At 39.2% G+C, this 25,150-nt stretch overlaps 1 protein-coding gene across 17 annotated transcripts in view; it reads left to right on the top strand.

Annotated features, from left to right (window-relative positions):
* OTUD7B (OTU deubiquitinase 7B) overlaps positions 1-25,150 on the top strand; it is a 55,296-nt gene that overhangs the window by 22,123 nt on the left and 8,023 nt on the right. For 10 of the 17 annotated variants that reach the window (XM_080647551.1, XM_080647536.1, XM_080647550.1 and 7 more), the window contains 5 exons: positions 12,419-12,568; positions 16,338-16,526; positions 19,000-19,227; positions 21,389-21,490; positions 22,243-22,370. In XM_080647551.1, the coding sequence (XP_080503677.1) occupies positions 12,484-12,568; positions 16,338-16,526; positions 19,000-19,227; positions 21,389-21,490; positions 22,243-22,370 (732 nt within the window). In that variant the 5' untranslated portion in view covers positions 12,419-12,483. The remainder of the gene's footprint in view (positions 1-12,418; positions 12,569-16,337; positions 16,527-18,999; positions 19,228-21,388; positions 21,491-22,242; positions 22,371-25,150) is intronic. The other 7 variants (XM_080647538.1, XM_080647544.1, XM_080647543.1 and 4 more) reach the window with 1 other exon arrangement.

The following is a 25,150-nucleotide window of genomic DNA, read 5'->3' as shown; positions in this document are numbered from 1 at the left end:
CAAGTACCTTTTTTTGAACTGAATTATATAAATTTATAAAAGGCAAATTCTTTGTTTTTGTTTTTTAATCCTCACCTGAGGATATGTTCATTGATCTTCTAGAGGGAGGGAAAGCAAGAGAGAAAGAGAAAGATAGAAACATCCATGTGAGAGAGAAACATTGATTGGTTGCTTCCCATACTCGCCCCAACCGGGGACTGAACCCACAACCTGGTATGTATCCTGACCAGGAATGGCACCTGCGACCTTTTGGTGTATGGGATGATGCTCCAACCAACTGAGCCACATTGGCCAGGGCAAGGCAAGTTTTTATAAATTGTTTGAAGCTTTAACAAGTTAGTAGTTATATGCCAAAGGAAGTTAATTTACTAGAAGAAATTTCCAAGTGAATTTATTTCCTATGTGTAACTAATTGCAGATAGTACAGTAATTGGCAATTTTTATTTTTTCTAGTCAATGAAAGAGAAACTTCATTGAGGCCCTAAGCCTACTGGATTCAGGCAGGAGGCTGCCCTGCGGGCTGAGGAGGTGGTAGAAGGGCCTTATTTAACCTTCTTCTTGGAGCACAGGTTGTTGGTGTGGCTGCACTTCTTGCGGCATTTGGCAGGGGTACAGTCAGGGTAACAATATAGTCATTTTGTGCTTCTTTGTCTTTGTGGCAGACCGTCTTGTCGCAGTCTTATTTCTGGGCAAGCTGACAGAGGGAGAGCTCGATGGTACCACCCCGCAGATGAAACAGCAAGTGCAGGTGGACTCTTTCTGAATATTGCAGTCTGAGAGAGTGTAGCCATTCTCCAGCTCTTTGCCAGCAAAAATCAGACGCTGCTGGTCAGGCAGGATACCCGCCTTATCTTAGATTTTAGCTTTGACCTTCTCTTGAGGGTGACGGTTTTGCCAGTCAGGGTCTTCACAAAAATCGCATCTCTGCCTCCTCTGCCTCATTGAAGAGAAAGAGCTAATTGGAATTTTTTTCTGTCACTTCTCCCCTTGAATGGAAATTCTATAACTGACAGTGAAATGCCCTATAATTAGGAATGAAAAAAGGGAGAGAAGTCCTAGCTAGTTTGGTTCAATGGATAGAGCGTCAGCCTGCAGACTGAAGGGTCCCAGGTTCATTTCTGGTTGAAGGCACATGCCCGTGTTGTGGGCTCGATCCCCAGTATGGGGCTTGCAGGAGGCAGTCGATCGATGATTCTGTCTCATCATTGATGTTTCTCTCTCTCTCCCTTCCTCTGTGAAGTCAATAAATATATATATATATATATATATATATATATATATATATATATATATATATATTTAAAGGGAGAGAGGGTTGTTATTGAATGTTTGAGGGTTGATTCTAGAGAAACAGTGTGTTTTGCTACTGGACTAGCCTCTGTTGGTTTGTAGTATTTTTTCTCTCATGTCAAAAGTTCAGTAATCAGAATCTTGAAGGGCTCAAGTAGAATTTTTGTTTTTACAGGCTATTCTTTTAAAAGTTGAATTTATTGAGAACCAAACCTTGGAGTATCCTTGGCCCTACCTGAAAGGAAAAACAAAAAATTCATTGTGTGTGGCAAATAGACATACTGGTCTGGATCTAAAAAAATAAACATTAACATGATTGCTGTTTGTATTCAAGTTACTGTTGTTGTGCCAATATTATAATAACAGACTTTCTCTATGACTCCCTCTGCCTTTATTTTTCCAAAGGTCAACTTCCATTGTACAAGCCTTCCAAATTATTAAATTTCCCAAATAACTGTAATCCAAGGAGCCTTTATCAGTAGCACTGAAAAGACAAATGCCAGTTCATAAGGAGTTCTCTGTGAACTTCTTCGTGATCTTTATATTAGCATTGGCTATTAATGAGACTTGTCTCTAAGAGATTTGTTTTGCTATTTGTAGGCCTGATTAAAAAAACGAGAAACTCTTGAAAAAAAAAATTAAATCTTGTTCTGACACAGACACATACCAGTGATAGTGATGGTATGTATCCAAAATAGCATATGGTAAACTAACAAATTGTTTGGGGAGTGGTAAATTATATGATTGCATTGAGTATTTTTCTCTTAAGTTTGATTTAGGGGAGAAAGTAGACATTCCCTGCGTATATACTGTAGTGGAGGTAGGAAGCATCCCAGTATTATGTATGGTGAGTAGGAGGAGATGTAAACATTTCTTTCCAACAATCCAAAAGATAGATAACGTGTATGAGAGTAAGGGTCTTCACAAAGATAAAATCTTTGAATCTGGGATGAGTAGAGAAGTAAGGGGTAAAGGTGGCGAAGTAGGACTGGTAGATTAAGATATTAGAATTTCAGTAAACATATAGTGAAATTGCTATTCCTGGAGATCTGGGAATGAATGTAGCTGTGTGTGTACATCTAGGAGAGGACAGACCTTTTTCTCTTGCTGTTATTTTTGAGGGACTTTCTGGTAGAAGGTACAACTAAGGGGGACCCCCTTTACGACATTTTTCTTGAAGGCTCAGAGAGTTGAAAGACACTGGAATGGGGATGATAGAGACTGGGTGCAGTGTATATATGTTAAGACTGTGCCTTGGTGCCGAAACCGGTTTGGCTCAGTGGATAGAGCGTCGGCCTGCGGACTGAAGGGTCCCGGGTTCGATTCCGGTCAAGGGCATGTACCTTGGTTGCGGGCACATCCCCAGTAGGGGGTGTGCAGGAGGCAGCTGATCGATGTTTCTCATCGATGTTTCTAGCTCTCTATCCCTCTCCCTTCCTCTCTGTAAAATATCAATAAAATATATTAAAAAAAAAAAAAAGACTGTGCTTTGGAAATGATTAGAGAACTGGAAGATTTGTTTGGGAGGAAGTAGAGTGTTTGAAGGAAAGATATAGGGTCTGTGTTGGGCACCAGTGGAGTGAAGCAGTGTGTGTGGGAGAGAATTAGAAAGAAGGCAACTGATATTTTTTGAGGACTTACTGTGTGCTAGGCACTGCCCCAAAGGCTTTACATATCTTAAGTCACTTAATTCTAACAAGAAGCCTGAAATGCAGATATTTTCCCCATTTTATTTATTTATTTTTTCTTTTTAAAAAATATTTTTTTGTTGATTTCAGAGAGGAAGGGAGAGGGAGAGAGAGATAGAAACATCAATGATGAGATAGAAACATTGATCGGCTGCCTCCTGCACTCCCCCTACTGGGGACTGAGCCCACAACCAGCATGTGCCCTTGACCAGAATCAAACCCAAGACCCTTCAGTCCAAAGACCGACACTCTATCCAATGAGCCAAACTGGCTAGGGCTATTTTCCCTATTTTATACACAAAGACACAAAATGACTATATTACTTACCCGTGATTGCACAGCCCTTAGTAGTAGATTGGAGATTTGAACCTAGATCTGTCTAAACCCAGAGCCTATTCTGTCAATGTGAGTTGAAAGGAGTTGAAGCAGTGAGAGTGGACTTCCACATGAATGGACTTCCAGTGCTTTCTCAGTCCAACTCCCTGGACTAAGTGTAGTACAGTGCAAGAGTCTGGTCTCAGGAGTCAGATAGGTTGGGTTCATGCAAGTCTTGGTCCTCAGTGATCCCACTTCTAGAAATATATCCCAAGAAACTAGAAACACCAATCAGAAAGGATATATGCACCCCTATGTTCATAGCAGCACAATTCACCATAGCTAAGATTTGGAAACAGCCTAAGTGCCCATCAGCAGATGAGTGGATTAAAAACCTGTGGTACATCGGCCAAAACTGGTTTGGCTCAGTGGATAGAGCATCAGCCTGCGGACTGAAAGGTCCCGGGTTCGATTCCGGTCAAGGGCACGTAACTTGGTTGCGGGCACATCCCCAGTGGGAGGTGTGCATGAGGCAGCTGATCGATGTTTCTCTCTCATTGATGTTTCTAACTCTCTATCCCTCTTCCTTCCTCTCTGTAAAAAATCAATAAAATATATATTAAAACAAAACAAAACAAAACAAAAAACCTGTGGTACATCTACACAATGGAATACTACGCTGTGGTAAAAAAAAAAAAAAAAAAAAAAAAAAGGAGTTCTTACCATTTGCAACAGCATGGATGGAACTGAAGAGTATATGCTAAGTGAAATAAGCCAGTCAGAGAAAGATAAATATCACATGATCTCACTCATTGATGGAATATAATGAACAACTTAAACTGATGAACAAAAAAAGATCCAGAGACAGAGAAACATCGATCAGACCGTAAAACCTCAGAGGGAAGGTAGGGGAGGGTGGGGGAAAGGGGGAGAGATCAACCAAAGGACTTGTATGCATGCATATAAGCCTAACCAATGGACACAGACAACGGGGCGGGGTGAGGGCATGAGTAGGGGGGTTGGGGAAGTATTGAGAGGATAAGGACACATATGTAATACCTTAATCAATAAAGAAATTAAAAAAAGAAAAGAAAGTCCTGGTCCTACCACTTTTTACCTCTGTAACCTTGGGTAGATTACCTAACCTCTGTGAGTTTTAGTGTCTTCATCTATAATGTAGGGTTAATAGTACAAACAAACTTCTTAGAGATGTTTGGAAGTTTAAATGAAGTAATGTCTAAAACTTGAATACATATTACTACTTTTCACTTTGCTTTCTTTTAGGCCCATGTTATTATCCCTCAGTTGTACAATTAATCATAACATAGGTCTCTTTAAATGTGGAATTTGGTCATATTTTCTTTTTTCTAAGAAGGTTGTATTTTGTTTCTTTCACTTGGAAGGACCCATATTAACTAAAAACAATCTGCCAAGATAGTCTTTCATCTCTCCCTCCCACCTAATCAAGAATTGTGTGAAATTTCTAAAGGTTTTTGCCCCTCCTCTTTCTCCCTGTCTGGATTCCTCTGGATCATGGAGGAGTCTCTGACCTTTGAAAATTCTTCACAGTCTTGAATGTTGTGGTTTCCCAATGAGTTTTGGGAGGAATTGGAGAGACTCAGACACAGCTGTAATGCATCAGTGGAACCAGGAGAGTGGATATACTGGGAGAATGAGGACACTTTGGGGGCAGGTATTGTAGACAAGAGAATGTAGGGTCAGTAGTTTCTCAGGCATTTTAACATAGCTTTATTATCTATAGTCGGTATTTAATTCTGGGTCATTTTTCTCTGTTACTACATAGTTGGGTACTTAGAGCATGCATACTGTTTTCAATATTAGTCTGAGCTAAACAATGTTTAGGAAAAGAAATCTATTGTAAATGAGATCATATAATAATTTTAAGCAAATGTCTTTGAGATGAGCCATTATTTTAGATTCACTTGTTTCAACATTGATTATTTGATTATCAGCAAATACTGTGTGTGTGTGTGTGTGTGTGTGTGTGTGTGTGTGTGTGTGTGTAGTGAGGTATTAGTACAAATTCAGTTCTGTTCATCTGAACAAAAATTGAGTACCTGCGAGGTACTTGGATGCCAGGGATACAGGATGAACAAGACAAGATTCCTGCCCTTAAATTGCTCATGGTTTAGTGGGGAGATAAACTAGTAAATATACACCAACACTGTGCAGTGTGATAAATAATGTGATAGAGGTAGAGTATAAGGTGTAGCACAAGGGAGGAAGTGGGCAGTTTAACTTGGGAGGCCAGAGAAGATTTTGCAAATGAAGTAATACTCAAGTTAGTCTTAAAGAAGAGATAAGAATTCACATGCTAGACCAGGAGTCATTCCAGGCAGAGGGAACAGCGTGTGCAAAGGAATTGAAATTTGAAGCACATAGTGCACTTGGGGAACTGCCAGTGCAAGAAGGGGAATGATGAGAAGTAAATAGGGCTGGAGAGTAAGATACAGCTGATCATGAAGGGCCTTATTTATCATGTATAGGAATTTGGATCTTACACTTCAGTCATTGGGGATCCATTGAAGAATTTGGAGCAGTAAGATATAATACTATCATCTTTGCATTTTTGATTAATCAGCCTCCATAAGCAACCACTGTGAAGAATGGCTGGATAGAGGAAGAGGGAGAAATAGCTAATGGGAATTACCTCCTGGGGTCCAGGTTATGAAAACCTGAGAGAGAATAAAAGAGATGTAACAAGTGGAAGGTAGTGGATGGATTTGAGAAATTTTAAAGATAAAATTAGTAAAACTTAGTAAAAGATTATTTGTGAGGGAGGATAAGGCACGAGAGAATTCAGGGTGACTCCCAGGCTTGGGATTTGGGTGATTGGGGGGTGGGGAGTGATGGTACCATTTGCTAGAATAGGCAATACTAGAAGAAAAATAGTTTGAAAGGGTGGAGGACAGAGATAGAGAATGAGCTCAGGTTTTAATGTGCTGAGTGTCAAGTGCATGTGGGATTCCCAGGTGAGTTGTAAAGAGTTTGGGGCTGCAAATACATTTGGAGTCATCAGCATTTGGGTGCTCAGGGGCATGTATGAAGTTTATCATGGAAGTGATATAAAATAAGAAGATGGGAGGCCTGAGGTTAGAATTGTGGGCGCACTACCTTTACTAGTAGTGATGGTTCAGGAAGAGGAAGCCACAAAGGTGACCAAGATGCAGAGCAAGAGAGGCAGGAAGAGAGGTCAGTAAGTATCAAATGCTACAAAGAGATCACTTTAGATAAGCAGCAAGGAAGAGTGTGTTGATCTTATTTATGTCAGTGCCATTGTCTTTCTTTTTAAGAAATTCTTTGAAATTCATTTTTCAGTTATAGTTGACATATTAGTTTTAGGTGCACAACACAGTGACTAGGCATTTATATACCTTATGGATTGATCTCCCCAATAAGTCTAGTATCCGTCTGGCACCATACATAGTTATTACAATATTATTGACTATATTCCCTCTGCTGTATTTTACGTCCCTGTGACTATTTTTATAACAGGCAATTTGTACTTAATCCCTTTTGCTCTTTTTACCCATCCCTTCTTTCCCATCTGGCGACTGTCAATTTGTTCTATCTGTGACTTTGTTTCTGCTTTGTCTGTGTATTTTTTTTTAGATTCCACATATAAGTGCATTCATATGGTATTTTTCTTTCTCTGTCTGCCTTATTTCACTTAGCATGATATCCTATAGGCCCATCCATGTTGTGTCAAATGGCAAGATTTCATTCTTTTTTTTATGGTCAAGCAATATTCCATTGTATATATGTACCACACCTTCTTTACCCATTCATCTATTGATGGATAGTTAGGTTGTTTCCATATCTCAGCTATTGTAAATAATGCTGCAATAAACAAACGGGTACATATATCTTTATGAATTAGTGTTTTGGATTTCTTCAGATAAATATCCAGGAGCGGAATTGCTAGATCATGTGATAGTTCGATATTAAATTTTTTGAGGAGCCTCCATTCTCTTTCACTAGAATGCCATTTTGGTAGGTTGAGGGCTGGATATAAGGTGAGAAAGTAGCATCAGTGAATGTCTATTTTAGGAAGTTCTGCAGGGAGGAGGAGACTAGCAGCCAGCAGGTGGGGGCAGGGGAGGAAACCTGAAGGAACTCTCTAGCTTTGTTTTGTAATTTTTTCTGTGAAATTGGAGGCAAGGTCATCTGCCAGGAGTAAGAGAGGTGATAAGTAGGAGGCCAAAGGAGAATGGTGAAAGTATGGGATAGTACTGAGAAGTTTGGTTGAGGTACCAAAGTCAATAAAAAGACAAGCAGTGTTTCATTGAAGGAAATGAGACTGAATACCATTTATTTGTAGTTGTATTGCTCTGCAAGGTTATGTGATCTTGTCTTGCTCAATAGTCCCATTTAGAGCAAAGAAGTTGAATGTGGGATCTGTCCACATTGGGCAGATGAAATAGAAGGATAAGGATCTAGGTTTTTACAGGAAAATAAGTTATCAGTCACTGGGTTCATGTTCAGGTAGGCAAGAAGGGACAAAATAGAATCTATTCATTTTTTTCAGTCTTCACTGCCATCATTTCTAGTCCAGCTCACCATCATCTCTTTTGTAATAATATTCTAAATCAATTCTCCCTAAATCCACTTTTGTTTCCTCCAAACTATTTTTCTCATTGCAAGTAGGGTTATTTTTTTGATAATTCAAGTTTAGTTATGTCTTGCCTCTTCTTACAGCCCTTTAGTGGCTTCTCATTACTTTTAGGATAAAATCTGAGTCTTTAACAGGGTCCATGAGGCCCTCTTTTCATCCTCATTTTGCATTCATCTCTCTGTTCCTTCCTGCCATAAAACGTTGATATATTTTTCCTCTGCTCGGAACACTCTTTCCCAATTTGCCTCTCTAGTTTCTACTTATTCTTTGATTCTTTGATGTATTATCACTTCCTTGGGAAAGCTTTTCCTGACTCCATATGGGAGATAACACCCTTGCCCTCAACATTTCTTTAATTAATTACAATTGTGACATTTTTTGGTTTTCTTTTTCCATACTGGAAGCTCTGTGAGGGTAGAAATTGTTTATAGTTCACTGTTGTGTTCCTAATCCTGATCATAATGCCTAACACATACTAGGCACTCCATGAATTTTTGTTCAACTAACCAATAAGGTGATTAAATATCTGGATATCTTAGTCTGAGATGAGGATGTCTTGAGGTGAGAGAGGAGGTTTAATAGTAGAGAGGAAAAGCTGGAAGGAGATGAGGGTGTAGCCAGGGTAAGATGTTGGGAGTTGAAGATTTAGAGGTAGAATGGTTTCAGGAGATAGTAGAATCTAGGATTGAGCTGATGGAATAGAGATGGAGGTCTTCAAATATGAGATTATGAAACTCTAAGGTAGAAATGTAGATGGATTGTTTAGGTGGGTGTTGAAATTGCTAAGGAAAATATAAGCTAGTATCTAAGCCTTGAATAAATATGATAGGTTAGAGAATGAATTAAATGGGTAAGAATCATTACAGTTCTGGGAATAAATAAAGCCCTAGTCCCTTGGGAGGCAGTGTGGTAGAGAGAGCATGTGTTCAAAATATCTGGGTTCACATTTTGAGCGACCCATCTGACTTGTACAGCCTTATTTCTCTTATTTGTAAACTGGGAATAATAAGCCTGCTGCAGGAGATTTGTCATTAATGATTAAGATAGTGTTTTTGAAAGTGCTTAGTATTAACTTGTGTTTTTTAAAAGATATATTTTTTATTGATTTCAGAGAGGAAGGGAGAGAGAGAGATATAGAAACATCAATGATAGAGAATCATTGATCGGCTGCCTCCTGCACACCCCCTACCGGGGATCGAGCCCACAACCCAACCCGGGCATGTGCATTTGACCGGAATCGAACCCTTCCACTGAGCCAAACTGGCTAAGGCTTAACTTGTTTTTTTTGTTCTTGATTGTTGGCATTAGTTCAACAGGGCACTGAAGTAAAAGTTGGGATGAGAGGCAATGATAGCAGCAAAAATGAATTTGGAATAAGGTACCCGATTTCATTTATTCCACATATTGAGTTCATACTATAGGGTCAGCACAAATATTCACAAATGAATACAGGTAAAAGCAAGTACTATTATACAAGAGAGGATTTTGTAAAATAAAGGTCACTTGCTGGCTCATAACATTGCAGTATGATCCACAATAAATTTTCATGTAAAAAAATGTTTAATCTAATAATTTTCTATGAAAATTTCATCATTCCTGGGAGATTTTTCTTTTGTTCTGGAGAAGAGAACAGGACCATTATGTGAAAGGTATAGGTGGGAGTGGGCTGATGATTTAAGTTTAGAAAAGTATTTCCTAACAATTAGAGCTGTTTAACAATAAAATGGACATCCTGGCAAAGGATGAGTTCTCTATCAAAGCTTGTATTCAGGTGGAGACTGGATGATTGATCTGTCAGATAAAATAGAAGTCTTCTTGCCTGGGGACCGACTGTAGATTAAATAATTGCTGAAGTCCCTTCCAATTGGAAGATTGGAGGATTTTGACTCCATTTGAGATTTGTCTAAATACCGTTCAGTCAACAGCTATTTGAGTGCTTCTTCTGTTTCTTTTGAAGGTTTGAAAGCCAGGCTTATGTTTGCTTCGTTTCCTTCCTGTGTTCTGAGACAGTGCAAAAGATTGACTCTCAGTCATTGCCTTGGCTATTCCCATCTGGAATTTGAGAAGCTCAAGCCAGGTGTTGGTCATGATGTAACAAAAGCTGCTGTCCTCACCTGTTGGGTGGGGTTAGGGTGGAGTTCGTGGCATGCACCTGGAGATATCAAATATAAGAATGTGCTGCCAAGACGTATGGTTTAGTGCTTTGAGATTTTTAGCAAGTCAAGATTTCTGATGCTTTGACATTGTTAGTTTTCATTGGCTTCTCTCACTCAGAAGCCTGTGTCTGGCTGGGAAATTGCCTACCTGCCTGTGGCTTAATCAACTCTTTTACTGAGCACTTTTTTTGCTGATTCCTACTTGTTTATTTTGTATTTCCCACATTCTTTCAGGAGGTTATTAAAGTGGCTTTACTAAGTTCCTTTGCCATGTTTGTTTTTTTATAAGATTGAAATTCATTTTCAAGTGTGCTCTTGGTTTTGGATTATTGATGCATTTCAGTTATATGGGCTGCTACTATCTCCTGTGACCTAAGACAGTGACTGAAATGGATCTAGAGAAGGAATTCTTATCTGTATTGGGGGAGGGAAAAGCCACTCATTTATCTATGAATTGTGAAGGAATTTAATTCTTAAGTATTGAGTGTAAGGAACAAATATATTTTATAACATTCTGAATTTGAGATATCTTAGGTAAAAGTTCTTTATGTATTTGTAGCCTTTTCTGACAATTGTGATATTGAAATGGAAGTAAATTAGACATTGATAATACAAAGACCAAAAGAGAATGTAAGTATCATAGTTTATGAGATTAGTGAACTGAAGTTCTTTTTTTTTTTTTTAAATCTGGAAAGGATTTTAGAAGTCATTGACTCCAAGTCTAGGATATAAAAGAGGCAACTAAAATCCTGTACATAATTTAACAAGAGTCACCCAGCTAACACATATAGGTGTAGGCAAAAATCATATGATATGAGGATGGTGGAAGTAGTGACAGCACAGCTGATGTCTCTTTAGAAAGGAGAGTTTCTAAAACTTCAAGAGTTGGACTGGAAAGGCCCTTAAAAATAGAGGAGTGATAAGAAGTACCCTAGAATTTCTGATCTGCTAAGTTAAGCCTCAATTGATTAGTTTGGTGGTAGCTAATGTGGAGGTTCACTTAATCATTTATTCATTAGGCATTGACCGCTTATCATATTGTAGATGTATGTTAGATGTTGGGGCTATAAATATGAGTAAAACATGTCCCGACACTCATAGATCTCTTGTACTACTGGAACAGTACAAGAGAGAATACTTTCTATTTTGCTGTCTCTCTCATATAAAAATTCATTGTTATCAAGTTAGTGACCTCTACTGGGCTTATAACCCCCAAATGATTTCCTTAATATTTCTAAAGAATGCAGAAAATCAAGATCTGATCACAACACTAAACAAGCTATGACCTGGGGTCAAGGGTAGTATGAAGATAAAGTATCTTAGATGTTTCTGAAGAGACAGACACTGTTACCTAGAGAATTCTACTTTTGCCTTCCCCAAAAGGCAGGAGATTGGTAGGTGTGGTAGGGCAGGTGTGTACCTGATGACTTGATTGTAAACAACCTGTCTGATATGGTAGAATTTAGTTAGAGATTGTCCTTCACTCCATTATTGCTTCCTCAGCTGGGACTACTAACTTCAGAGGAATGTGGATTGGTGCCAGGCTGTCAGTCAGGGACACAGTTTCTGCCAAAGTCAAGTCTGAAAGAAGAGATCTTTTTCAGGTGAACTGACTTGGCAATCATTTGTCCTGGGTGGAGTTAGTAGACAAAGATTGACTTCTGTTATGAACCTTTGTGATCTCCACTCTGTGTAATAACTTATGGTTTTATTTTGAGTTGTTCTAGCTATTAGTTTGTTTCTCCCATTTCCTCAGCTGGCATTAGAAGAGTGGTCAACTGTAAAGTTATTTAGTGTATAGTATTCATTCATTCAGCAAATATTTACCGAGGGCCTGTATGCCAAGCACTGCGCCAAGTGCCAGGTGATACATGCTGGGGACACATTAGTGAACAGCACACACAAGCTCCTTGCTTTCAAGAAACTTACATATTAGAGGAGAAGGCTAGATAGCAACTAATCGAAATTATTTCAGAGTATATCAAGTGCCAGGAAGGAAATAAACAAGGTGCTATGAAGAACATGGGAAGTTCTTCAGGGTGGTAGTCTGCTGCTCCCTTGGATAATCAAACTGATGGGTAGAAATGTAATACTCTAGAAAGTGGGGGAAAGCATTATTCGGAGTGGTATTACGGTTTTGTGGTTAACGTAGTAGTTAAGAAATTAATATTAATGAGGAATTAGGAAACTTAAGTGTTATGCTTCATAATAAATTCAATTGAAATAAGCTAGGATAGTTAGTTTCCCCATTTGGTTAGGAAGCTGCTGAAATTGGGCTATGCTCATCCCATTCCAGTATAATTTGAGCCTTATTGTGTTTATTTCTTCCTCAGGTGGAGGCTTGAATTTTGATCTATGACCTCCCTACATCCATTGCCTGAAAACACTTAATGATCACATGACCCTGGACATGGATGCTGTCCTGTCAGATTTTGTTCGTTCCACAGGAGCTGAGCCAGGGCTGGCCCGAGACCTCCTGGAAGGTAAGAGGTCATTGGGGGAGAATGAGAAGAAAGTAAAATGTGATACTTACCAGGATGATTGGAAACATTTAAGGTGATCGGAAGGACATTTTGTGTATGGTAGGCTTTACATTTAAGTTACTTCTAATAATCTATTCTGTGTATTACCCACCATATTTTAAAATGCAAGCTCCACCTTTCACCTTGAATTTTTTTTTTTAGGGTACCTTTCGCCACTGCCAATTTATGCTCAGGTAATGCAAGTAAAATTTTATATTAGTCCAGTAAAAGAATAATTCTAGATCTTTAAGACTTCTTTACATATAAATCACTTGGATTTTCATATTTGGTATCATCCATGGTTTTGTTTTTGTCCTTTCCAATTTTGTGTGGGTAATTCCATGTAGAGTGAATTAACTTAATGTTTTCATTTTGCTGTTTTTATTTACTTATATCTGTATACACATATAAGTGTGAATGTTCTAGATTTTACTAAGGTCCTTAAGGCTTGGAATCATGCATTGTGGGATTCTTTGTTTGGAATCATTATTAATAGATGCTTTTTTGATGATGAAAATATATGGTGATGCAAATAGATAAGCCTTTGGTGGAAGGGGCAAGTTCTTAGTATACAAGGGTAATATTTTAAATTGTCAGCCCTTAGAAAGGTGTGACAGTTTGACATTTGCTTAGCTGCCTGTGAGTAGAGCCTTAGTTTGGAAGTGGAAGATCAGGATTTAAATTCCCAGTATTACAATTTTAAAACTGAGGTTTAGAGAGGTTAAGTGGGACTTAAACCTAGGCAATCTGGTTTCAGAGTCTGACTCTTAATTATATAAATTAATGCTTGCATGTTCTTTCTCTTTCTCTTTCACTCTCTCACACATATGCCCGCGCGCGCGCGCACACACACACACACACACACACACACACACACACACATCCATACCCATGTGCACATGCACTCATGCTATGAAATGTAGGAAATGCTATGGAAGTGTAAGAAAGAAACCAAAATTAAGAGAGTGCAGAAAGGCCTTCCTGAGGAAGTGACATTTGAGCTAAACCTACAAGGATGTGTAGGAGTAGCAAGACAAAGGAATGTAGCTGAGAGTCTTATGTAGAAGAAATAGATTATAGAAGGACCCTAAGGTGAAAGAGAGTTTGGCACCTTGGAAAAACTAATATTGAATGAGGTAGGAAGACTGGAGCGAGAGTTAGGGAGCTCATTAGATAGGCAGGAAACCGGAAGTGGGGGGCCTTTGTAGGGCATGGTAAAGAGTTTAAATTTCACTCTTTTTTCAGTGGGAAGCTGGTGAAGGATTTTAAAACCGGGGAGTGACATGATTGGATTTGAGTTTTTAACAATGTACTGGTTGAAGGATATAGAACGGATTGGAAGGTGGCCAGAGAAGAGGCGGTAAAATCAATTAAGAATATTTCCATAGTTTAGGTGAGAGATGATGGTGACTTGGAACTACAGTGGTAGCAGTTAGAGTGAGAAGTGGATGGATTTAAGATATAATTTAGAAGGGGAATCAAAGGACCTGTTGTCATTTTCTCTCTGTCTCTTACTTTTTTCTTTAAAAGTTAACTCAGGCCCTGGTTTGGCTTAGTGGATAGAGCGTCGGCCTGTGGACTGAAGGGTCCTGGGTTCGATTCTGGTCAAGGGCACATGCTTGGGTTGCGGGCTTGATCTCCAGTGAGGGGCATGCAGGAGGTAGCCGATCAATGAGTCTCTCTTATCATTGATGTTTCTATCTCTCTTTCCCTCTCCTTTCCTCTCTGAAATCAATAAAAATATATATATATATTTTTTAAAAAGTTAACTCAGGTTGTAATATAAAGGATGAATTAGAGAGGGGAGAGATTAGGAGTAGAGACTGAAGAGCCCCTCCCAAAATGATTTTAAAAGCTATATATGCTTCTCTGTGCATACAAAGACCAGGTGAAGGTTATGAGGACTTGAATTAGGACAGTGACAGTAGAAATGAGCAAGAAAGGATGGAATTTAGAGATGTTTTGGGGGTACAAAAACCCTTGAGGATTGACTAGTGATAGAAGAGGAGGAATGGGATGTGAGGAGTAGTGAAGAGCTGAAGATGACTGAAGTTTCTGGCCTGGAGGGATTGTGATGCCATCACTAATATAGGGAATATAGAGATTTGGGGAGGGAAGATGATAGACATTCAGTTTTGGACATGTTGATTGTTTAGGAGGACCTGATTTTAAGGAGTTTAGCAGACAGTTGAAAATATAGGGTCCGGTGCTCAAGACAGATGTCATTCAGTAGGACAAAAGTCCTTCATTTTCTAAAAAATATTTATTGAATACCTGCTATGTGCAAGGTTCTGGATACTTGAACAAAGAAACAAAAATTTCTGCCCTTACAGTGGGAAAGATAGTCAATAAACCTATAACCAAGTAAATTTTAAAGTTTTTTTATAAAGTGTTAAAGAAAACAGAAGATTGTGATTTTTAATTGGATAGTCAGGGTAAGCCTTATTAAGAATGTGAAATTTGAGCAAATACCTGAGGAGATGTCTGTGTAGAATATATTGGGGAAAGAGCAGTGGGAATAGTTAGTGGAAAGGCCGTAGGTGGGAGCAGTCTTTAACATGTTCTAGGAATGGCGAAGAGGCCAGTAAGACTGGAACAGAGTGAGCGGAGGGAGTTGAACCAAATGGTGACTATAATGGTACAGAAATAATTCAGCAGATGTAAATGACAAATAAAGCTTAACTGGATACTTGTAATAAAACAAGAAATATAATAGTACAGCATTAAATGCATATATAATGCTTTCTGTGTATCAAGCACTGTTTTAAGTGCTTTTGATTAACTTAATCTTCATAACAACCCAGTATGATATAATCTCCACTTTCATAGCCAGGGAAATTGAAGTACAGAAAAAAGGCTAGTAAAATAGACCAGGTCATAGAAAGCCTTGAATGTCACACAAAAGAGCCTAGGCTTATTCCATAGACAATGGTAAAAGATTTTGATTATGAAATTGAAATGATTAGAACTCTACTTTAGAAAGAATAATCTCATTAAATTCTTTAGAGTGGATTGGAGGTGGGACACTAGGTGATAGGAATTGAATGAATGTGGTAGTAAATGGAATGGAACAGAAGGAAGTGTGAACAATTATGCAGTATGTTATTTACTGAATAATTTAATTGGAGAAAGCAACAGAAAAATTCATTATGACAAATCTGTCTTCTAGGATCTTCAGTAGGCAGTGGTTCTTAAATTTGGGTGGGTTAATTCCCTTTGATAATCTGGTAACTGCCAGTAGCTCTTTCTTTAGAAAAATGCACATACCTATAACTTGGTGTACAATTTCATACAGCTTAAGGACACCCTAGAGGACATCTAGGTTAAGAACTCTCTGGATCACAGAATTAGGAGACCTGGGCTTGATTCCTGCTAGGCACAACTGCAAACTAGCTGTGACTTTGGGCAAATTACTCTATTTTTTTAGGTGTTGTATCCTTTATATGTAAAATGAGGTTACTGGGTCTCTAAGGGCCCTTTCGGTACAGAGAGACAATTTCTGTGCTCATGTAGCTTAGTTAAGAAATAGACAATAAGTAAATAAATTGTGATATTTCAGATAGAAGTGTTATGAAGAAAATTAAAGCAGGGTAAGGAAAGGAGAATGATTGAAGTGTGCATGAGTATATGCTTGCTAGTTTTGATAGGATGATAAGAGTGATCATTTAGTCTTTCCTCAATTTTCCTATACTCTACGTGCCCAATTAATTTTTTGCTTTTGTCCTGACAGGAAAGAATTGGGATGTGAGTGCCGCCCTCAGTGATTTTGAACAGTTACGTCAGGTCCATGCTGGAATCCTGCCCCAATCCTTTAGTGAAGGGAGTGGTACCTCCAGGACCCCTGAAAAAGGGTTTTCTGATAGAGAGTATACTCGCCCTCCCCGACCTACTCTACAGCGGCAGGATGACATCGTTCAAGGTACTAGAGTAACTGAGAGATATTTCATACGGAGTAGAAAAGAAATGGGGGAACTGCCAAATGGAGTCAGAGTTTAATGATCCTTTGGAAGTGTTTCCATTCCTCCCCCTTGTCCCCAGCCAAACTAGTCAAGGTGGCCTCAATCTGTCTAGGTGCTGGAGCCCCTTACTGTCACTCTGCATCTTGAGTGTTACCATGTATAAAGGTCTTCCTTCAGATATTGTGGAAAAAATAGAGGAAGGAGGATACAATCTAATTGTTGAGATAAGGTACACATAAAGATAGAATTCAATGGGTCACTACCAGATACTTCTTTGGAGGCCATTCTGTTAATATTGTCAGTATCTACCAAAATTTAAAAATGCATATATATGCTGACTGAGCAATTTCATTTCTAGGAATTTATCATATACTAGAGGCCCAATGCACAAAATTCGTGGGGGGGAGGGTAGAGGGGGGAGTCCCTTAGCCCGGCCTGCACCCTCTCGCAATCCAGGACCTCTTGCTTCTAACTGCCTGCCTGCTCGCTCCTTACCACTTGGCTCGCCACTCCTTAGCGCTGCCGCGGAGGTGGGAGAGGCTCCCACCACTGCCGCTGCGCTTGCCAGTCGTGAGCCCGGCTTTTGGCTGAGCGGTGCTCCAGCTGTGGGAGCTCACTGACCACCAGGGGACAGCTCCTGTGTTGAGCATCTGCCCCCTGGTGGTCAGTGTGCATCATAGTGACCAGTCATTCTGGTCGTTCCACTGTAACGGTCGCTGGGCTTTTATTATATAGACGAGAGGCTCCGTGCATGAATTCGTGCATGGGTGGAGTCTCTTGGCCTGGCCTGCCATCGGGGCCAATCGGGGGGGCCGGCTGGCTGGGAGGAGGGACCATGGGAGGTTGGCCCCAGCAGCAAGCTAACGAACTGCCAATTCCACGAGGAATCGAGCTCCCTCCTCCTTCCTGTCTGGGTTCAAGGTGCTGGTAAACCAGATTCGGTGCTGTCAGGGCCCCAGCAGCAAGCTAAGGCATGGCCAATTCCATGAGGAATCGGGCTTCCTTCCTCCTATCTGGATGCAGGGTGTGGGTGAACCAGATTCAGGGCTGTCAGGGCCCCAGCAGCAAGGTCTGGGTCAGTGCGCATCATAGCTACCGGCCGTTTGTCCGGTTGTTCCTATCATTTGGTCCTAATGGTCGCTTAGACTTTTATATATATAGATGTTTATATATGTCTCTCTCTGTTTGTATATATGTAGATATGTATCTCCTTTAAATACATACATACACAAATAGACACCTATACATATTTAGTATAAAGCTTGAAAGTTAAAGCTTGAAAACAACTTTTAATATCCATTAATAGAGGGGTGGTTAAATAAATTGTAATCATCCATATTATGGAATATTCTGCAGCTGTTTAGGATTAGGTGGAACTTGATGTGCTGCTTTGGAAAAAAATCTCTATTATCGAGAAAGGTAAGATGCAGTATACAGTATGCTCCTGTTTAGGTTTTTAAAATGATTTTAAAAGACATATGTGCTTTTGTGTGCATACAAAATCCTAGAAGGCTATATGAAAGGTTGCCTCTGGGGAAAAGGAGCAGGAATTTTGAATGAGAGGAAGATTTCTTTGTAACACTTTGTACCTTTTGATGGTATTTTTATTTTTTATCTTGGGGCTGTAGTACTTTTTAAGTACCTAAAAAAAGTTTAAAAAATAAATCACTATAAAATAATTTTTAGGTAAGTCTTGACTTACTTTGTACAACATCTCTGGCAAATATTGGGTTAAGAATTGCTACCCAGTACATTTTTTAGCTCTTTTGATTATCTTTATATAACTTGAGCCATGCAAATAAATTGTAATACTACATTGGCCAAATTATGATCACAATGGGCTATCTGCTGGGGAATTGTAAGTGCCATGTATTCAAAATAAATGAAATAATTTGAGGCACTGTCTTCCTCTGTATCATGTTAAGTCAGAATTGACTGTACCTATAAATTTCTGATAAGTTTGAATATCAAGAAAAGTTGTAGTAAATAATGTAAATAAATGTTATTAATGGTAGGTAAGGAAGTTCCTGAATATGTAAGATTTTTCATTAATTTTCTATATTCTCCAAGACCCTAAAAATTATCCGAGAGATTATTTGAGTCAATCTAGCTAAATGCAACCCCATTTTTCTTATTCCCTCTTCCTTCCACAGAACAAATGAATGGGTCTCTGTTATGTTGGGAAATGAAAGTGGAAAAAGACAGAGTCATGAGAAGAGGAAGGTCAGGCAAATTCCCAAAAGGGTACAAGAGGAATGTATATTTGGTGCTAATATGCATACACAAAAATACCACTTTCTGTATTTCTCCAATTGTATTTGGCTTGAGAAGAGAGTTGTGGTATTTGGTAGCCATTGAAACTCAGTTTTTCCTAGAGTGGAAAGTTCTGAGTGAGCTGTGTATATTCTAAGGTGACTCCATTTCTCATTGCAGAAAAACGCCTGTCTAGGGGCATCTCCCACGCCAGCTCCAGCATTGTTTCCCTGGCCCGGTCCCATGTCTCCTCCAATGGTGGGGGTGGGGGGAGCAGTGAGCACCCCCTGGAAATGCCCATCTGTGCCTTCCAGCTTCCAGATCTCACTGTGTACAATGAAGACTTCCGCAGCTTCATAGAGAGAGACCTCATTGAACAGTCCATGCTGGTTGCCTTGGAACAGGCAGGTCAGTGAGTGCTTCCTTTTCCATGCTCTTCCCTCTGCTCTCTACCTACAGGCAGCCACTGGGCGGGGCAGGGCTTGACCAGTACCTTCCAGTCTAAGTATGTGATCTGATTACAGTCAAAGTCAGCAGTTAGTCAGATAAACTTATATTAAGCTAGGTGTTTCTTCAGGTTAAAGTAAGGACACAGATTAGACACTTTTCTCTGGAAATTTCCTTTTTGATGGAAGGGAAACCAGATATACACACAAAAGGCCTAGGAATCAATACTTAAAAATCAATACATGGTGGGGATAAGGACACATATGTAATAACTTAATCAATAAAGAAATTAAAAAAATAAAATAAAAATAAATACATGAAAAAACCCACAAATGAATTATAATTGGCTCTGAAACACCTTGTGAACGGAAAGGACCAGTGCTATAGACGTGCACAGTGGTGATAAATCTGAAAGTCACATTTATTTATATAAACTTTTCCCAAACGATTTGTTTACCTTTACAATTGTGTTTGTCTTAAATGGTTGTTAAAATTAGTTAAATGATGGGGTGGCATATCTGGGAGTTCTGGGGAAGCTAGTCAGGTATTAAAAAAGCTCCCATGGAAGGACTTTGGGGGTGAGGGATAGGGGCATGGTAAAGAAGTTTTTCTTTTTCATTTTGTACCCTTCTATACTAACCATGTGAATTGATTGATATATATATATATATATATTTATATTTATATATATATATATATATATATATATATATATATATATATATATATATACACTAGAGGTCTGATGCACGAAATTCATGTAAGGGGCTCGGCCCTTGCAGCCCCAGCTTTGTCCAGAAGGTCAGCCGGCTGTCTGGTCTAATTAGCATATTATGCTTTTATTATTATAGATTTTTAAAGTTAGCAAGTTACCTAGTGAGATTATAGGCCAGTTTTTCTTTCTGTAGACTCTTTAATTCAAGAAAGCGTAAAAAATATTTTTAAAAAATTCCTTATCTGAGGACATGCTTTTATTGATTTTAGAAAAAGAGGAAGGAGAGAGAGAGAGAGAGAGAAACATCTGTTGGTGCCCTCCCCACATGTGCCCCAACCAGGGATGGAACCTGAAACCTGGATATGTGTCCTGAGCAGGAATTGAACCTCGACCTTTTGGTGTACGGGTGACACTCCCACCAACTGAGCCACACCAGCCAGGGCTCAAAAGAACTTTTAAGCATCATTCATAAAATAGTTTCCTCTTAAAAAATGGATTGGCAATTGTGGGGTGACTACAGAACTGAGAATCATCTTCTTGGATGTTTTATGTACTTTGGCTTATTGTTCATGTCTTTAGAGTAACACCATATACATGCTGTCATATATGCACGATACTTGTATGACACATGCTTGGGGGTTGTTTTTCTTTTCCTGATGGATTTGTGCTGAGCTCTGTTGCTATAATATTTACTAATCTGACTGGAGTGAAGGAATCAGACCAAGTAGCCAGTACAGATTTCAATGTATGACCTTGACCTCATCATCTAACCTGAAGGGTCGCTCAGCTTAGCACTGTTGACATTTAGGACCATGTGTGAGCTGCCTTGCACATTATGTTGTGTTTAGCAGTCTCCCTGGCCTCTACCCACTAGATGCCAGTAGGATTCCCCTACCATTTGTGACAGACAGACATATTTCCAGGCATTTCCAATGTCTCCTGAGGGACAAAATTGTCCCCACTTAAGAACCATTGATTGCCATGGTTGGAACATCATCCCATACACCAAAAAGTTGAAAGTTCAATTTCTAGTCAGAGCGTATTCCTAGTTTGCAGGTTTGATTCCTGGTCAGAGTGCACATAGGAGGCAACTGATCAGTGCTTTTCTTTCACATCGATGTTTCTCTCTCTCTCTCTTCCCCTTCCTCTCTCTCCAAATCAATAAAAACATATTCTTGTGTGAGGATTTAAAAAAAAAAAAAAAAAGAAAAAGAACCACTGATCTAACCAGTTGTGCTCACTAGGTTCTGATCAGCTAGATATAAGTGAAGAAGATATCTTTAATAGCATGATGGTTTTATTCTGGTAGGCTTCCTACAGGAAGCAAATTTGGAGTCTGTTTTAAAAATTGGGAAGTGGGAAGGGCTTTATGGGTAATCTGCTCTTCTTTTCTTACTTTTTCTGTAGGGCGTTTGAACTGGTGGGTGAGTGTAGACCCCACCTGTCAGAGGCTGCTTCCTTTGGCAACTACTGGAGATGGAAACTGCCTCCTACATGCAGCCTCTCTTGGTGAGTCTTGAAAGTGGCCCTCTGTTCCCCCGTAGAAGGAATCAGTAGAGTTAAATGTTATGTATAGGACTTGCTTCAACCAATGTTGATCATAGGCAGTAGTGATGGTTCAGAGCAAGGGTGTGTGTGTGTGTGTGCGCGTGCGCACGCACGCAGGAGGAGATGGAAGAGAGCCCTGTCCTGGTTTTTCAGTCTTACTCAGAAATCACATGGAGAACACAGTATTATCCTGGGTCCCACAAGAAGTTGACCCTCAGAAGTAATGAACAGCAGAAAGCAAGCAATATATAGCTTTATGTGTGTATATAATTCTACTTAATATTCTTTGGTATATAAAAAAATATGTTTTCATTAACTTTAAATTATACAGGCTATTTATAATTCAATATACTATCTGCCTTAGCTTTTTAAAAAAAGTCCCCATTTTCCAACCCTCCCTCAAGCTTTGATGCTGATTGTCATGTGCCAGTTTTCTCTGTTGCTACCTGTTTATTAGGCTTGCATCAGGTGTAAGTTCTTTCTGTAAGAGTTTGGTATATCATACCCCATTTTCACATCCTCAAAATTTCTGAACTTATAGAGTAGAAAGATCTTTTCTTTCTTGATTAAGTGCCTTTCCCCTAATTCACAGACGGGTTTCATTGAACTTGGACTTCAGCCTCATTTCCTTCATGCCAGGGTCTGTGTAGCATAATTAATAAGCGGAGTTGAGTCACGGTAAGGTGTCTTACTGTTATGTTTTCTTGCAACAGGGATGTGGGGTTTCCACGATCGGGATTTGATGCTGCGGAAAGCTTTGTATGCACTGATGGAAAAGGGAGCTGAGAAGGAAGCATTGAAACGACGCTGGAGGTGGCAGCAAACACAGCAGAATAAAGAGGTGAGAGAGCTGGGGTGGGAGCGCCTTGTTTCCCAGAGTTACACAGAGGAAATGCCCAGTGCCTACCAGTAGGAAGTGTCTCCTGGTGCTTAGGTGCTCCTGTAATTGCAGAAAATGCAGATAACACCTTAGGGCAGTGGTCGGCAAACTGTGGCTTGCGAGCCACATGCGGCTCTTTGGCCCCTTGAGTGTGGCTCTTCCACAAAATACCACGGCCTGGGCGAGTCTATTTTGAAGAAATGGTGTTAGAAGAAGTCTAAGTTTAAAAAGTTTGGCTCTCAAAAGAAATTTCAATTGTTGTACTGTTGATATTTGGCTCTGTTGACTAATGAGTTTGCTGACCACTGCCTTAGGGTGTCGCACTAGTATGGGGAAGCTGAGACTTTACAGAGGAGGTATCTAACTCTGCTTTTCACCTGAAAGGTGCTGATAAGTCTTCAGTGGCAATCTTTTGCAAAATGAGACATGACCAAAAAAAAAAAAAAAAAAAAAAAAAAATATGAGACATGACAGGTCCATAGGATTTTTGTGTTGTTTTGATTTTATTGTTTATAATGCGACTAGACCAATTTTTAAGGACTTGTGTTTTCAATCCGTGTAGAAATATAAATGCTTAAAAATATTTTTTGGCCATGTATACCATTTATTTTTTCAAATACTTAGTGTGTTTAAAAAACTTTAAAGCATAACTGTTAAATTGAGTTTGAGTGGTATATCTCAGGGGTTTAGCAAATGTTGAAGCTGCTTTTATATAAGAAAGTAACAATGGACTTTTTGTACTTTCCATCTCCATAACAGATGTTGGGCAAACTATGGCCTGTGAGACAAATACCACCAACTGATTAAAAAAAAAAAAGTTTTATTGGAATACAGCCCCACCCATTAATTTACATGTGTATGTTTATGTAAGTGCTTTCCTGCTATAGCAGCAGAATAGAGTAGTTGGGTATGGCCCACAAGGACTAAAAGATTTACTATCTGGATCATTATAGAAAAAGCTTACCTACCCCTTCCCCTTAACTTTAATACTGACATTAATTGTATATTAATGATTTCCATCTCCATTTATATAAAGACAATGGATTTCCTTTTCCCCTGGTTCTGCCTTCTATATTTATCTCCTGCTCTTTGGGATATATCTAATTTTTTGCCATGTATATGGCTGGGTGTTTCTGGCATTAATGTGGGACTATCTCTTCAGAAACTTTTCTTTTCATCTTCTTTCTTTTCTCCTTTTATTGTTCAATCATAACTGGCCATATATAGAACCAAGAGATTTTTTGTTTTGTTTTAGTCATTGGAATTTTATGTCCTGAAGATTTAAAATACATAAGTAGAATGTGTTCTGTTTCTTTCTCAAAACAAAGAACCCATTGTTAAACTTAGGATGATATTAAGATCACAATCCTATCTTTGATCAGCAATCTGCCCCAGAAGATTCCTGAGGGAAATAAATGCACAGGGCAAGGCCAAGTACATGACAAGTTCTTTATACCACCAAGCCCCATGGCTCCCTGGTGAGTTGAACTGGACCTTGTGGAGACCTTCTGTTGCCTGAACTACAGCCAGTCCAGAGTTTGCCTTCTTTATACCATACCTGAACCTTAACCTTAGATTTGACCACTCCAGAAATAAGAAAAGGCCAAACCAGAGCATGCTGGTTATTAAGTAGAAGTGACAGCAACAGTCAGAGAATAGGTGTGTCCCAATTCAAGCTTTTAAGCTATAACTGTTATTTTATTTGATTTTTTTAAAAATACCTTTTTTTAGAGAGAGAAAATATTGATCTGTTGTTCTACTTGTTTATGCATTCATTAGTTGATTCTTGTATGTGCCCTGACCAGGGATCAAACCTAGCAGCCTTGGTGTATCCAGACGATGCTCTAACCAGTCCAGCTACCTGGCCAGGCTATAGTTATTATTTTAAAGTCAGGGTTAGATTATGATGGTATTTAGTGAGGAGATCCAGCAATACCTATTCCCTCTCAAAGTCTCCATTGAAAATACATGCATAGAGAATAGTTGCTATCAAAGGAGCAATCTTTTTACTCCTTTTGCTGGGCAAATTGAAAGTTCCATATTAGAAATATGGCCTAGGTAATTGTTTTAGGTCAGATCACTCAGACCTTGGGAGTGGGAATGGGGGGAGAGTGGTGATGGACTGGGGAGCTTCTATTAACCAGTACCAAACACAAAACAAACAAAAATAGTTTTGATTTCCCAGACCTCCTTTTGTGTTGAATTTGGTGGTAAAACCCAGTAAGAACATTTTCAGGCTAGAAGGGTACGCCACCTAGAGGCTGTGTGTATAAGAACAGTAAGCAGAAATAGGTGAAAGGGAGACAGATCCTCCTGGATGTGTATCAGTAACCATATATCAGAGTGACCACAACGCCCTATATATAATCTGTGCATTGTTCTTATTTTTAATTTGAAACATTTTTTATATCATTTTACAAACTGAAAATAGCTTTGTCATTTTTTAAATTAAAGTAGAATGTGCTCACAATGGCTCTTTAATTCCTGTTAAATTTGTCCTGATGCCCCTCATGTTTCTCTTTAAAATATATTTTTATTGATTTCAGAGAGGAAGGGAGAGGGAAAGAGATAGAAACATCAGTGATGAGAATCACTGATCGGCTGCCTCCTGCACACCCCTACTGGGGAATGAACCCACAACCGGGCATGTGCCCTGATCAAGAATTGAACTGTGACCTCCTGGTTCATAGGTCGACCGGCCCAACCACTGAGCCACACCAGTTAGGCTCCATTGTGATTCT

This window comes from Plecotus auritus (assembly GCF_963455305.1).
Source record: "Plecotus auritus genome assembly, chromosome: 12".
NCBI classification, from domain to species: Eukaryota; Metazoa; Chordata; class Mammalia; order Chiroptera; family Vespertilionidae; genus Plecotus; species Plecotus auritus.
Note: the sequence above shows the minus strand (reverse complement) of the source record. Positions and strands in the feature narration are given on the sequence as shown.